Raw genomic sequence first — 16,780 nt, 5'->3', positions numbered from 1 at the left:
CTTCAATGCAGCGAGAAACTCCCGCACTCGGAGGAGCCCTTCAGCTGGCTCCTAAACAAATATAACTGTTACTATTTCATTGATAATCGACGTCATACTAAACTCCGAATTATACAGAAGAAACTTAAATTAAAAATCATACAATACTAACAAATACAAGAGGCTTCTGACTTAGGACAGGTGCAAAATGCGCAGGGATTAAACATGTTTTTTTAGATTTCACTACCCCCCTTTTATACCTCTAGCCAATGTAGAAAAATCAAACGCACAACAATACGCATAGTAAAACTCAGTTTAAGAGAAATCCGAGTCCAATGCCAGAATAGGTAACAAAAGAAACTAAACAAAATGACAATGATTCTTAAATTAACAAAGGACTACTGGCAGTTACTGATACGAAATCAGCTCCAGACCTCAATTAAACTGATTGAAAAATTATGTCTTCATCATATGAATAAAACTTTACTGTAGAAATCTTTTTTGGATAGAGCAGGTTCGATTTTATTTTATTTGCGTTATTTGTCTAAAAGAAGTGCTATACGACGTCGACACAACTGTATTCTCAGACCTTTTCATCTTGGAGAACATATAAGACAGGAAGTGGGAGTAAGGAAATTACATTTTAGGGGAAGACAATGAAGAGTAGTGGGAGTAATTGGTAGGGAAATGGGAAATATGCTCTCCCCTGTCCAATCGTTCATACACATATGAAATAAACCGATGCCGGCATTTATGGGTTCCTAAATCGTACACCGGTAAAATAGTTAGATCTGATAGTGCTTATGAGGACATACATGTAAAACATATAGTGGCCTCCAAAATATCTGAAAAGACTTTTATTGTCAAAATGCGCATCTGGTGCAGTAAGATTGGTACCTTTGATGTTATAACAGTGCATTGTTTTGGACTTATTCATGGTACTTTTGATCTTAACCAAGTGAATTGAAGTGCCAGTAGTTCAATGGCTTTGAGCATAGAGTACTTAAGATTTGAAATTTGTGAATACTTAGATTTTGAAGAGTGTCAAACTCTACACAATAATAAAATTCCTTTAAATATCATATATTATTACAAAATAGAAAGAACTTAAAAAGCCGCTTCGAAAACTTTATCTTTATAATATTTTATCTTGAGCGATTTTCGTAAATTGCACGAAGTTTTTCACTGTCTATTATCAATAATGTTATTTTACGTATTTCTTATCATTATTTTCAAACAGGTTGTAGACTTATGGAACTGTGTAGCCATTTTGTTCGTCTGCTCAAAATTCCTACAGAGCGCAGGAGAGGTTGGTGAGTACATTATTTAAAACGAGTACAATACTTAAAAGGATATTAATTGAAAATTAGTACATATTTACTTAAAATGAGTACAATTTGCGAGTATAGTCTCGAGGAAATGATGATAGTCCGTCGGAAGGGGACGATAAATCATGGCTGACCCGTGTTAAGAGAGAGCTATATCTCTTGCACGTTAAAGACACCCTTGTAGATTTCGAAAAAGAACAGGCTAATGCCGCTACAAGGCATCACTCGCAACCGAACAGTGGAAAGGGATTACTATAAGTTGCAAAATTTGTTTCCCAATCCACTATGAATAAACATGTTTGAATTTTAAAAAAATGAGTACATATTAACTTAAATTGAGTACATTAATTAAAATAAGTTTTGTCTATTTTTCTCTCTTCAACACATGCATGGACAATAGAACCGCAAATCATGATATTTTATAACCTTAATTATTTAGTTAGATAGTACAAGATCGAAGGTATTGGTTTTTTTTTTACAAATGCCATTTTTTTTTTGATTTATCATGTATAAGTTGGGACAATGTATGTATTCAGCATATTAATCAAATTCAGGGAATATAAAATACACCAAACACCTAATATAGTGTCCCTAGACTTTCGTGACATTCGAGATCGAATTTGCAGTTTTATTCTTTTTACATGTTCGGTCCTTACATATAACGGTAAACTATATCATATGTTCATGCTTTCAATTAATAAATTTTATAAAACCAAAAACTGAAAAAAAAAAAAATTTTCAGTCGTTTTTAAAAATTAGTTTCAGCTTTTTATCAATATGTTTTAAGCAATATTGGGCGTGTTGCAAGTTTCCTTTAACAATACATGGCTAAGTAAAGTTTTTCAATATGTTTAATTGTTGTATCGGAAATGGGGTTTGTCAAGATATTAGGTCTTAAGACGAAATAACTTATCATTGAATTGCAACCTCTCCCTTTTTGTTATCGTTTCCAAATGATGTATTGTAAAGAAAAGTAATTATAGAATAAAGTATTTAAGATATAATCAACACTAAATTTATCAATTTTTCTGTGTTATAAAAAAGAAGATGTGGTATGATTGCCAATGAGACAACTATCCACAAAAGACCAAAATGACACAGACATTAACAACTATAGGTCACCGTACGGCCTTCAACAATGAGCAAAGCCCATACGGCATTGTCAGCTATAAAATGCCCCGATAAGACAATGTAAAACAATTCAAACGAGAAAACTAACGGCCTTATTTATGTAAAAAAAAAAATGGACCAAAAACAAATATGTAACACATAAACAAACGACAACCACTGAATTACAGGCTCCTGAGTTCCTCTTCCGTTAATCAGGAAAGAATCCTATGTAAATAAAATGAATAATTCAATTAAGTATCCCAAACAAATTTTGAAGAATTATTGGTTTGCCCAGTTCTTTTTCTTCTTATTCCTCTCCCGCCATTCTCACAAAATGGTTCTTTTTAAAACCAATGTGCTAATATTTTTGATGTTTGTAATAGATTTATGTGATTTGGTCTCTAGCATGTCTATTGAGGGTTATTAACATTAAATGATATTTTGTTTTACAAAAAAGCAATGTTCGGAATAACCATGTAATAATCTGTTACACAAAGATATAATGAAAACACTAACCATTATAATTGTTGGTTTATCATGACACCTGGATGCATCAATATTCAAGTGGATAGCTTAAAAAAAAAATCCCACCACTGATAGTTTGGGTATCCGGACAAATATTCACAGTGTTATTGTTCCGGATAACCGTTCAAATACTAACAGCACTTTTCTTTTGGCTAGCAGAACAAATACTTTGAAAATTATGAACTATTTTCAAGACACAAAATTAATACATTTCACTTTTCTGTTACATCAAAAAGTGAACATGTGAAATTGATTTCTTTTGCCGTTTCAAAATAAATCAAATCCAATAAGATGGCTATATATTTTATATATCATTTGTTTAGCAATATGGAAACTATTTTATCTAGCAGTTTCTTTGGCTACTTTAGCAGTTGTTATAAAATAACAAATGATTAAAGCAATGTGCGGTCAAATAGCTACCTTGTGTTTGCGACAATACATTGTATAATATTTACCATTATATTAGCATCGTCATGTCTTAATCATAAACAAAACATATGTTTAGTACATATTTTTGTTTATCAGAAACGTAAGATAAGTTTGGTATCGCCATGCCTAAATCATAAACATAGAACATATTAAGTATCGTCATGTCTTAATCATAAACATAGCACAAATTTAGTATCGCCATGTCTTAATCATAAACATAGCACACGTTTAGTAAAGCCATGTCTTAATCATAAACATATCACATGTTTAGTAACGCCATGTCTTAATCATAAACCTAGCACACGTTTAGTATAGCCATGTCTTAATAATAAACATAGCACACGTTCAGTATAGCCATGTCTTAATCATAAACAGTTGTATAGTACATTCTTGTGTTTATCATAAACATAAGATAAGTTTTGTACCCCATGTTTAAATCACAAACATATCACACCTTTAGTATAGCCATGTCTTAGTCGTAAACATTACATAAGTTTAGTATCGTAAGGGTTTAATCATTAAAAAATAACATAAATTTTGTAACGTCATGTTTCAATTATAAACAAATTAAGATAAGTTTGGTACTGTCATGTCCGTATTGTAAACATTACATGAGATTTGTTTTGTCATGTCCTAATAATAAAGATAACATAATGTCAGTACAGTTTTGTGATATTCATAAACATGACATAAGTTTAGTGCATTTGTGTGTTAATCATAAACATAACATAAGTATCCGTCATATCTTTAGATTTTAAAACATTACGATGAATATCGTCATACCAGAATCATGAACATAACATAATAATTTAGTTTATGATGTAACGCGTCTTCTAATTGGCTGACGTCGTTTTGTTTATCATATCATAAACACAATTGTGTCATGTGACCATGTTCATCAACGTTTTTTATGAATTATGCCGGTTTAAAAAATGGAATTTAGAATTAAATTATAAGAAATAACTGTAATATATTGTCAGTCTATTCGAGATAACATAACAAATGTTGTGCATACTGTTAAATAACCCGATACGCGCGTTATTCCGTGTGCATCACATTTTTTATGTTATAAATTTCTTCATAGATGGAAAAAATATTACAGTCATTCCTTAATTGTGAATAGTATCATATCCTAGTCATAAACATAACGTAATTAGATATAGGAAGATGTGATGTGAGTGCCAATGAGACAACTCTCCATCCAAATATCAATTTTTTTTTTAAAGTAAACCATTATAGGTCAATGTACGGCCTTCAACACGGAGCCTTGATTATAATCGTCACGTATTAATCAAAAACATAATATAGGTTTAATTATTTTCATGTTTTTATAATAAACATAACATAAACAAAGTATTGTTAATATCAGTTATAAACTTACTATAATTTACGTGATGTCATGTCTGATTTATACACATGGCACACATTAGTTATTTGCATGTCTCAATAATAAATATTATACGATATTTATAGTTGCTTAATTTTATTATTTTTATTATATAGTGAGCACAAAATCTTATCAAACTACTACAACACATACAGCAAATCTGAATGGAATGCCAACCCGACCTACTACTACTTTCAAGGAGGGAATATATAAAATATCAAAGAAGGGGAAGACAGAGTCACCATTGTCCAGTGTAAATATACCAAACGTTTCATTAGAAACTGCACATTCAACTTACAAAGTATTTATCCCACTAGCACCTGATCAGCACCATAATAATGACAAACAAGGAGAAAATAATAATTCAACAATATCAACACCTCGTACACCGTATTCCAAAAGTCATCCACACAATACAAACAATATCAGTGAAAGGTCCACAATGTCCAAAACTGATCTTAAGTCGACATCAAATGTTAAAAATATCAAGCCCACAATCTCAACAACCGATGTACATGCTTTCAACAAACTAAATGAGATAACGACGCTCTTTTCGACGGATGACTCGTTACGAAAAACTAACATCGTGACAACTCAGGACCCGTTTGTTGCACAACCAAATATGACTGTTACAGATTTGAAGCAACAAAAGAACAAAAATGAACAAAATGTTAGTCCAACTATCCCAACAACAAACATTGAAACTACGACAAAAACCAAAATGACAGAATCGACTAAACTTGGAGTAACCAGTACATTATTAGAAACTCTCACATTTTCTGGTGAAAGGACAAGTATTAAATCTAAAGACACGTTTGTAAGAAACCCGAACGACGCTGCGATTAATAAGCCTTTCACTGATAGTAACAACCCTATTGAGACGACAAGATATTCGAATATGGAATCATTTAGCAAATTTCCAACCAAGAAGTCCATAGGAGTTACTACAAACTTTGAAGAAGCACCAGATGATTCAAGTGTTCCATTTTCGGAACAAGGAAGAAAAGTAAAAAATTCCGAAAATGAAGAAAACTTAAAGCAAACTACACTCGAAATAAACAAAGAAATTCAAACTAAATCGGAAATAACAAAATCATCGCTACTACCAAGTACATTACCCGAACAAGTCACGTCTTCTGGAGAAAAGAGAAATTTTAAAACTACAGCAACGTTAGTAATAAATAAGAACGATGATACGATGACTATGCTTTCCAGTTACAACACCACACCCATGGGGACGCATAATGTACTTTTGAGCAACATCAAACCATCCATGGTAGAAACAACAAGTTTTGAACACACACAGCACGAAACAAGTGTTTCATTTATAGAGCAAAATACTAAAAATAAAATATCCGGCAATGAAGAAATCATTGATCAAACTACATTCAAAACAAACGTCGAACTACTGAATAGATCGGAAATGAAACAATCAACTGTACTTCCAAATATACCATACGAACACTTCACGTTTCCTGGAGAAATGGGTAATTTCAAATTTACCACCACGTTAGGAAGAAACAAGAACGATGACACTAGTAATAATCCTTCCAATAGTAAAACGACACCAATGGGAACGAATATTGAATTATTTAGCGACACCAAGACACCTAAAAGAGTTACAACAAGCTTGGAACATACACAAGAAAACACGATTATTCCATTTTTAGAGCAAAATACTGAAATTAAAAAATCCGAATATGAAGAAAGCTTGGAGCAAACTACATTCGAAACAAACGTTGAAACTCATACTAGATTAGAAATCAAACAATCAACTGTTACTCCAAATAAGCCATACGAACATTTTACGTCTTCTGAAAAATTGGGAAATTTCAAATTTACCGCCACGTAAGGAAGAAACAAGAACGATGACACTAGTAATAGTTCTTTCAACAGTAACACAACACCTATAGGGACGAAAAATGAACTATTGAGAGACACCAAAACATCCATGGGATTTACAACAAATTTTGAACACACACAAGACGATACAGGTGTTCAATTTTTGGAGTAGAAAACGGAAATTGAAAAATATAAAGATAAAGAAAAGTTTGGTACTACCACTCTCGAAACAAGCCACAAAACTAAGACTATATCAGAAATAAAACAATCAACTCTACTACACAGTATATTATCTGAACATTTTACATCTCCTGGAGAAAATGAATATTTGGAAACCTCAAGCGCGTTAGAGATACAGAGGAAGGATGCTACGACTAGTCTTCCTTCGATAAATAACATAACGCCAGACTATTCAACTTTCAATGCTACAAATGATAAAATATCAGTTACAAATGAGGATTTACGTTCTTCTGGCAATTTAGATGATGGTTTTAATTCTTCCGGTGATATAGATTACCTCACAACTGCACAAACGTCAATTGTAAATTGGAATGTTAAATCATCTAACGAAGAAGTAAAATCTAAAAGGAAGAACGGTACACCTATCAGAAGTATTAATTCAAATGTCGCCACTACTACCGAAGAATTCAATACTATATTTGCAGGAGGAAATGGTAATTCTAATACAGCATCTCGATTTTTCTCTAATCCTGCAGTTAGTCGGTCAAAATCAGTTATTACCTCTACACTTTCGTCAACGTTTTCAAACCCGAAGCCAACACATATCATTTCCTTACCAATAACTAATATACCAACAACTGGAACCGGTGTCAGACGTACTCTTAAGAAACATAACGTTTCACACTTTAATATACAATTTGATGTCAAACAGGAAAAAACAATTATTACATCGCTTGCATCTAGCACTAAAGCAACTGAATTGGCTCCTAAACTTGGTTCTTCAAATGCTTTATCTCTTTCTGCTATCAAATACCATATATATATCCTTATCATTTTCATTATGAATATGTTTGTTACATAAATAGTTTGATGAACAATTTTTCAGGTCGTCGTTTAATCATTCATGTACATATTATATATAATACAAGTACATCATTCGTACACACAAGTCAACAGGTTCAGGTATTTCACATCCAATTTTCTATGGTTAATTATTTTACAAAGCAAAAATAGTCGGCATTCACCTCAAAGTTAACCAAGCCTTTAAACAGACTTATCAAGATGGGATTTAGTTACGATACCGCTGTCCAGTCATCAAAATGGCATCATTTGGTGTTAATATTGATTCACTCATCATGCTCATATAGTCTGTGCACCCGGAATACACATTTTTCTAAAACCAGTTGTTGATATGACACGGCTTATGTTCTTCTCGTATAACGTAGGATGGTATGATACTTAACTCCATATAGGGATGTTTTGTGCTTTATTTTTATACGATGACGGCATAATCGTCCAATCCGTTTGAGGTCTGAAGCTGGCAAATCAGTACATGTAACTAGGTGATAGATTTTCTCGCTGGGTTATAGAACCACCAGTCACCTTCAGCTGTTTATGCTTTTTGGTCGAGTTGTTGATTCATTGATACATTATAAAATTGAGAATGGAAATGGGGAATGTGTCAAAGAGACAACAACCCGACCGTAGAAAAAAACAACAGCAGAAGGTCACCAACAGGATTTCAATGTAGCGAGAAATTCCCGAACCCGGAGGCGTCCTTCAGCTGGCCCCTAAACAAATATATACTAGTTCAGTGATAATGAACGCCATACTAATTTCCGAATTGTACACAAGAAACTAAAATTAAAAAAATACAAGACTAGCAAAGGCCAGAGGCTCCTGACTTGGGACAGGCGCAAAAATGCGGCGGGGTTAAACATGTTTGTGAGATCTCAACCCTCCCCCTATACCTCTAGCCAATGTAGAAAAGTAAATGCATAACAATACGCACATTAACATTCAGTTCAAGAGAAGTCCGAGTCTGATGTCAGAAGATGTAACCAAAGAAAATAAACAAAATGACAATAATACATAAATAACAACAGACTACTAGCAGTTAACTGACATGCCAGCTCAAGACTTCAATTAAACTGACTGAAAGATTATGATTTCATCATTCCCCATTTCCATTAACAATTTTATTGCAAATTTTTATTATCTCTATGACTGCTATATCTATATATTTCATTTAAGCAAAACACGTAGAAAAAATATGTTGTTAATTTTTAAATTGCGGGTCTCTACCAACAAAAAAGTGTTTGTAGGTGTGCCTATGTAAAACGAGACGAAATAAATCAGTTATGCATGATATGAAAAAAAAATCTAAATTGTTTGATCATTAAAACTCTGACATAACGTAAACTTTTGAATTTTTGAAATAGTAGGGCTTTTCTACCTCAGGAATTTAATTACCCTAGCCGTATTTGGCAAAACTTTTAGGAATTTTGGTCCTCAATGCTCTTCAACTTTGTACTTTTTTTGCCTTTTCAATTTTTTTGGACTCGAGCGTCACTGATGTGTCTTTTTCAGACGAAATTCGCGCCTGGCGAGACAGGTACCAACCGTTAGATTGTTTTTTTTTATAATTTGGTTTGGAACCACAACACTAGGTTCAACCTACCCTTGTTTTCTTAAAATGTACTGTACCAATTCAGGAATATGGCAGTTGTTATCTAATAGTTCGTTTCTATGTATGGTGCATTGTCGTTTATTGTTATTGCACTTCTTAGTTTCTGCTGTTCTGTTGTTCTTTTGTTTTTCTTGAATAGTTGATGTTTCCCTCGGTTTTAGTTGTAACCCAGATTTGTTTTCTCTCAATGGATACAACGGTATTTTAGTGTTGCCGTTATCTCATGTTTATTTGGATATATACAAAATATCATTAGCTTGCTCCTTGTAAAATTGAAGAAAAAAAAAGAATGCATTATTTTTTATTGTGAACAGCATGCCTCATTAAGATATCTGTGTAGCAATATAGTTAAAAAAAGACAGACTTCTCTGATATAAATATAAATTAAACAAAACACGAGCAAAAGACCTACTTTTAATGCAAACTGAAATTAAGAATTTAGTGTTCATCTCTCGATGTGAATTAAAATTTAGAAGGGCAAAACTGTTCTTGAATATCAGCGAGACAATTTACATTTAAAATAACGAGCATTCTATTGATAACTTGTATAACTGGTGTCGTCTTGATCTCTTTGAGAATTTAGAATTTCCAATCAATCGGATAAGTTTATTCAGGTATGAAATTAGGTCTTTTATAATCTATTGTTTGACTTATCTGTCATCATATGTTAATTTCCAATTCGATATAGTGATCAATTTCACATAGTTTCCCTTAAAATGCTGTCTCTAAGGCATCACGTGTCTAATTAAATACAATGGTCATACCTGAATATTTTAAATAATAATTCACCCAAATGCCATGGTCTCATATTCAAATTACGTAACAGAATTATATTACTTATCTCCTTTAAATAGTTATATGAATCTGATTGCTTCGTCAGCTACAAATAACCTAGACGTAGTTCAGTCAGACCGAAACAAAAACAAAATATACAAAACATTATTTTTTTCTGCTGGATTTTAGTTACATAATCGAATGGTATATTTACATAGTAAAATTCAAACGCTAGCATATCGAACTTTCCAGGTTTTAATTCATTGGAATATTATTTTGGCGATGTTTTTATTTTCATGTTGGACGATGCAATTATTTGTTGGAGTAAATTTTTACTTAATAAATATTTTTGTTTTGAAAATGCTAGTCCATCTACTACAGTCTTTTGTTGGTTCTTCCTCAATTAATTTGCATTCCGTCTCTGGTGTATCATCGCAAATGACTTTTTATACATGACCAAAGGGAACTTCCTTCCAACATATTATGTACTTAAATCCGGTTAAAAGCCATCATGGTGTTTTATGTTTATTTGGATACATACAAAATATCATCATCTTGCTGTTTATAAAATTGAAAAAAAAAGAATGCATACTTTTTTTTATTGAGAACAGCATGCCTCATTTGGATATCTGTGTAGCAATATAGTTGACAAAAGACACACTTCTCTGGTATATAGTTATGAAAGGTACCAGGATTATAATTTAGTACGCCAGACGCGCGTTTCGTTCATAAGAATCATCAGTGACGCTCATATCAAAATAATTATAAAGCCAAACAAATACGAAGTTGAAGAGCATTGAGAATCCAAAATTCCAAAAAGTTGTTCCAAATACGGCTAAGGTAATCTATGCCTGGGATAAGAAAATCATTAGTTTTTCGAAAAGTTCAAAGTTTTATAAACAAGGAAATTTATAAAAATGACCACATAATTGATATTCATGTCAACACCGAAGTGCTGACTACTGGGCTGGTGATACCCTCGGGGACGAAACGTCAACCAGCAGAGGCATCGACCCAGTGGTGTAAATAGTTATGAAAGGTACCAGGATTATAATTTAGTACGCCAGACGCGCGTTTCGTCTACATAAGACTCATCAGTGACGCTCATATCAAAATAATTAAAAAGCCAAACAAATACGAAGTTGAAGAGCATTGAGAATCCAAAATTCCAAAAAGTTGTTCCAAATACGGCTAAGGTAATCTATGCCTGGGATAAGAAAATCCTTAGTTTTTCGAAAAGTTCAAAGTTTTATAAACAGGAAATTTATAAAAATGACCACATAATTGAGAATAAACAAAACACGAGCAAAAGCCCTACTTTGAATGCAAACTGAAATTGGGAATTTAGTGTACATCTCTCGAGGTGAATTAACATTTAGATGTGCAAAGCTGTTCTTGAAATCAAATTAATTTTCAATATCAGCGAGACAATTTACATTTATAATAACGATCATTCTATTGGTAACTTGTATAACTGTTGTCGACTTGGTCTCTTTAGGAATTTCCAATCAATCGGACCAGTTTATTCAGGTTATATTATAAAAAAAATCGGTCTTTTATAATCTATTGTTTGACTAATCTGCCATCATATGTTAATTTCCAATTCGATATGGTGATCAATGTCACAAATTTTTCTTAAAAATGCTGTCTCTAAGGCATCACGTGTCTAATTAAATACAATAGTCATACTTTAATATTTCAAATAATAATTCCCCAAAATGTCATGGTCTCATATTCAAATTACGTAACAGAATTATATTACGTATCTCCTTTAAATAGTTATATGAATCTGATTGCTTCGTCAGCTACAAATAACCTAGACATAGTTCAGGCAGACCGAAAAAAAAAAAATATACCAAACTTTATTTTTGTCTGCTGGATTTTAGCTACATAATCGAATCGTATATTGACATAGTAAAGTTCAAACGTGAGCATATCGAACTTTCTAGTTTTTAATTTATAGGACTTTGAAATTATATCGTTTGTTGTATATTTATTTGTCTTCTATATGTGTTATAAATTCAATTTTGGCGATGTTTTTATTTTCGTGTTGGACGCTGTAGTTTTATGTGTCAGAGTTAATTTCTACTTTATAAATGTTTTTGTTTTCGAAAATGCTAGTCCATCTACTACAGTCTTTTGTTGGTTCTTCCTCCATTAATTTGCATTCCGTCTCTGGTGTATCATCGCAGATGACTTTTTACACATGACCAAAGGAAACATCCTTCCAACGTATTCATGATATTATGTGCTTAAATATGATTAAAAGCCATCATGGTGTTTTATGTTTATTTGGATACATACAAAATATCATCATCTTGCTGTTTGTAAAATTGAAAAAAAAAGAATGCATACTTTTTTTTAATTGTGAACAGCATGCCTCATTTGAATATCAGTGTAGCAATATAGTTGACAAAAGACACACTTCTCTGGTATAACTTAAAATAAACAAAACACGAGCAAAAGACCTACTTTGAATGCAAATTGAAATTAAGAATTTAGTGTACATCTCTCGAGGTGAATTAACATTTAGATGTGCAAAGCTGTTCTTAAAATTTATTTTCAATATCAGCGAGACAATTTACATTTATAATAACGATCATTCTATTGGTAACTTGTATAACTGTTGTCGACTTGGTCTCTTTAGGAATTTCTATTCAATCGGACCAGTTTATTCAGGTTATATTATAAAAAAATCGGTCTTTTATAATCTATTGTTTGACTAATCTGCCATCATATGTTAATTTCCAATTCGATATAATGATCAATTTCACAAATTTTTCTTAAAAATGATGTCTCTAAGGCATCACGTGTCTAATTAAATACAATAGTCATACTTTAATATTTTAAATACTAATTCCCCAAAATGTCATGGTTTCATATTGAAATAACGTCACCAAATTAATTTCCAATTCGATATAGTGATCAATTTCACATATTTTCCCTTAAAATGCTGTCTCTAAGGCATCACGTGTCTAATTAAACACAATGGTCATACCTTAATATCTTTAATAATAATTCCCCTAAATGTCATGGTATCATATTCAAATTACGTAACAGAATTATATTACGTATCTCCTTTAAATAGTTATATGAATCTGATTGCTTCGTCAGCTACAAATAACCTAGACGTAGTTCAGTCAGACCGAAACAAAAACAAAATATACAAAACATTATTTTTTTCTGCTGGATTTTAGTTACATAATCGAATGGTATATTTACATAGTAAAATTCAAACGCTAGCATATCGAACTTTCCAGGTTTTAATTCTTTTGAATATTATTTTGGCGATGTTGTTTTTTTCGTGTTGGACGATGCAATTATATGTGTTAGAGTAAATTTCTACTTCGAAAAAGCTTGTCCATCTACCGTCTTTTGTTGGTTTTTCTGCCATTAATTTGCATTCCATCTTTTTTGTATCATCGCAGATGACTTTTTACACATGACCAAAGGGAACATCCTTCCAACATATTATGTACTTAAATACGGTTAAAAGCCATCATGGTGTTTTATGTTTATTTGGATACATACAAAATATCATCATCTTGCTGTTTGTAAAATTTAAAAAAAAGAATGCATACTTTTTTTTTTATTGTGAACAGCATGCCTCATTTGGATATCAGTGTAGCAATATAGTTGACGAAAGACACACTTCTCTGGTATAAATATATTTATTAAAGTTATGGTCACCGGTATGTAAACATTACCACGTGTATTTGTTTATAAAATTACACGTGTTTGAAAGTATATAATAGGTTAATTGTTTTTCATTGGTCGAGTTAGAACTGACCATAATATTTGAATAAGGTCATTTCAAATATTTCGTGCTATACTTTTGGCGGTTTTGTATATTAAAGATATTGTCATTCGAGGTTCGCATTTGGTGCAGTAAAGTTGTAAGCGTGTGCTTAACCTGAGTATGTCTGAGAATAGAGAAGGAGGTCCAATGTCCGAAGGTGAGACTGAGCATTCACACATTTCAACCGGTAAATCACATAGTAGAAACCACAAAGTAGAAGAGCGCCGTGATTTAGCTGATACTTTTGAACTTTTTAAAGTATATTTTGACAATAAGCTTGTAGATCTTAAATCAGATTTGGTCCGTGAACAGGACGTAATTTCCAAAAAGTTAAAGGAAAAGGTTTCCCTAAAATTCAAGCACGAGGGCAACAAAATACAATACAAATTTAACGAGGAAACTATTACCGAGTTAAACAAGGTTTATAGCTTTGTTCCCCGTTCAGAAACCAAGGTGTCACGTATCATCATAGACCTCATAGATAAGGTTAAGGGAAGAAACAAACTTATACGCATAGCAGATACTTCAGCCGGTGGTTGAGCTACTGTCAGAGAGTATGAAGCAAATGTTATCGCTTCAGACTCTGAAGATGAAAAGAAAATCCGCCAGGCGGAGTCCAGAGCCATGCGTTCGACTAAAGACAAATCCCGACGCTTAAATTCCTACAAGACAACTTCTAGACCGGCTCCCGTTGAAACTGCTCCTAATCCTTATTATTCCAATCAGTATCAGCATCAGCGCCGCCCTTTCGAGCTGGCAGCGGGCGGCGTGAGCCGTCCCAGCACGATATGTGCCATGCCTGTAAACAATTTGGCCACTGGAGGAAGAACGGTCCACTTGTCAAACGCAACCAGTTCAATTTCAACAATACACAACAGAACAATTAACAATGAACAGTTAGTTAATGATAAGTATTTATATTTATTTTCTGAATTTGATAGTGATTATTGTTTAAATCATGATATTGAGATTTTGCTTAGACAAGTAAGATTTTTTGAAAATTTCAAATCTAACACGGGTATTTTCTCTGGTGTAAAGGGAAGGTTAGCTAAAAGTATTCAGTACTGGGATCATATCGGTGCTAATTCATTTATTTTAGACACACTGAAAAATGGTTATCTTATTCCATTTATTGATACTCCTTCGAGCATGTACATGAAAAATAACAAATCTGCTCTTAAGAATGATGATTTTGTTAGCAAATCTGTAAATGAACTTATTCTTTCAGGTTGCTTCATTGAGGTCCCCTTTCAACCTTACATTGTCAATCCGCTCAGTCTAGCTACTCAAAAGTCTGGGAAAAGTCGTCTAATTTTAGATTTGAGCACTTTGAATCTATCGGTAAAAAAGGTAAAGATTAAATTGGAAAATTGGAAAATTGGAAAATAGCTGTGCAATACTTTCAGAAAAATGATTATCTGTATAAATTTGATTGAAAGTCTGGTTATTTTCATTTGGATATATGTCCACAGCAGCACACGTATCTAGGTTTTTCGTGGGAAGATAAATTTTATTGCTTCACTGTTTTAGCATTTGGTTTTTCAACGGGTCCTCACATATTTACAAAGTGTCTCAGACCATTGGTCAAGTATTGGAGAAAAAATGGTATAAAAATAGTTTTATATCTTGATGATGGATTTGGTATGAATAACGAAAATAATGAATGCATCAAAGATGCTGAATTTGTGAAACAATCACTTTTGAGTGCGGGTTTTCTTCTGAACGAAGAAAAATTAGTTTTTACTCCTGTACAGAAGTTGGAGTGGTTGGGAATCATTTGGGATTCATGTAATTTCACTTTATGCATTCCTCAAAGGAGAATTGACGAATTATTTCAATCTATTCATAATGTTTTCAGAGAAATTCCATGTATTTCTGCCAGAAATTTAGCCCAGGTAACGGGTAGAATTATAAGTATGTCTCCTGTGATCGGAAATATTACTAGAATAATGACTAGATATTGCTATATGTCTATTGAAAGTAGAATGTCATGGGATAGTTATTTAGTTTTAGAAAGTAAAAGTTTTGTGATATCAGAATTAAAGTTCTGGCTTGATAACATTGCTAATGTAAATTTTAAAACATTAAATCAATGTAGTCAGTCACATGTAATGGTATATTCTGATGCTAGCAGCATAGCTGCCGGAGCATGTACAGTAGAGTTGGAAAGTAAAAATTTTCACACTATGTGGAAATCCACTGAAATGTTAGAGAGTTCCACGTGGAGGGAACTAAAGGCCATAGAATTGGCGTTGATGTCTTATCAACATGCATTTGCGGGAAAATCCTTAAAATGGCTAACTGATAATCAGAATTGTGTCAGAATTGTTCAAGCAGGAAGCATGAAAGAAAAACTGCAAGATATAGCAATTTCCATTTTTTCTATTTGTTTACAAAAGGGAATCTCCATTAACATACAATGGATTCCGAGAGGTGAAAATTCGAAAGCTGATTATATCAGTAAAATCATTGATTATGAAGACTGGGGAGTCTCAGAATTTTTCTATACTTTTATTAACGACCTTTGGGGTCCTTATACAGTCGATCGTTTTGCTAGTTCTCGTAACACAAAATTAGAAAGATTTAACTCTTTATTCTGGAATGTAAATACAGAATCTGTAGACTGTTTTACTCAGAATTTGTCTGGTGAAGACAATTGGATTGTACCACCTATTTACTTAGTATTGAGAGCTATAAAACATGTAATTGCTTGTACAGCTAGAGGTACTTTAATTGTACCAAAATGGATATCTGCGACCTATTGGCCTTTCATTTTTGATAAAAATATGAATTACAGAGATTACATATCTGATGTTATTGAATTTAAAAATACAAGTGGTATTTTTGTCAGTGGTTCTAATAGACAGTCCATTTTCTGCACTGAGCCTTTTATTGCTCCAGTATTGGCAGTGAGTTTAGATGCGACAAGGATATCAAGGCCCTAGTGCACTGATGAC

The 16,780-nt window shown here is 32.6% G+C and overlaps 1 protein-coding gene across 1 annotated transcript; it reads left to right on the top strand.

Annotated features, from left to right (window-relative positions):
- The first annotated feature begins 1,134 nt into the window (after window positions 1-1,134).
- LOC139482170 (uncharacterized) lies at window positions 1,135-7,660 on the top strand. The gene is made up of 2 exons (XM_071265871.1): window positions 1,135-1,292; window positions 4,875-7,660. Exons 1-2 carry the CDS (start codon window positions 1,181-1,183, stop codon window positions 6,608-6,610), a joined length of 1,848 nt encoding a protein of 615 aa, XP_071121972.1. The 5' UTR covers window positions 1,135-1,180; the 3' UTR covers window positions 6,611-7,660.
- Window positions 7,661-16,780: the final 9,120 nt, after the last annotated feature.

The sequence above is a fragment of the Mytilus edulis genome, chromosome 7 (assembly GCF_963676685.1).
Source record: "Mytilus edulis chromosome 7, xbMytEdul2.2, whole genome shotgun sequence".
NCBI lineage: Eukaryota > Metazoa > Mollusca > Bivalvia > Mytilida > Mytilidae > Mytilus > Mytilus edulis.
This window is presented reverse-complemented; position numbering and strand designations above follow the sequence as displayed.

Bases quoted from the DNA above. Each gene is read 5' to 3' on its own strand.
- LOC139482170 (XM_071265871.1), top strand. From the start codon at position 1,181: ATGTTATTTTACGTATTTCTTATCATTATTTTCAAACAGGTTGTAGAC. The intron at 1,293-4,874 runs GTGAGTACATTA...TTTATTATATAG, and splicing joins ACAGAGCGCAGGAGAGGTTG to TGAGCACAAAATCTTATCAA.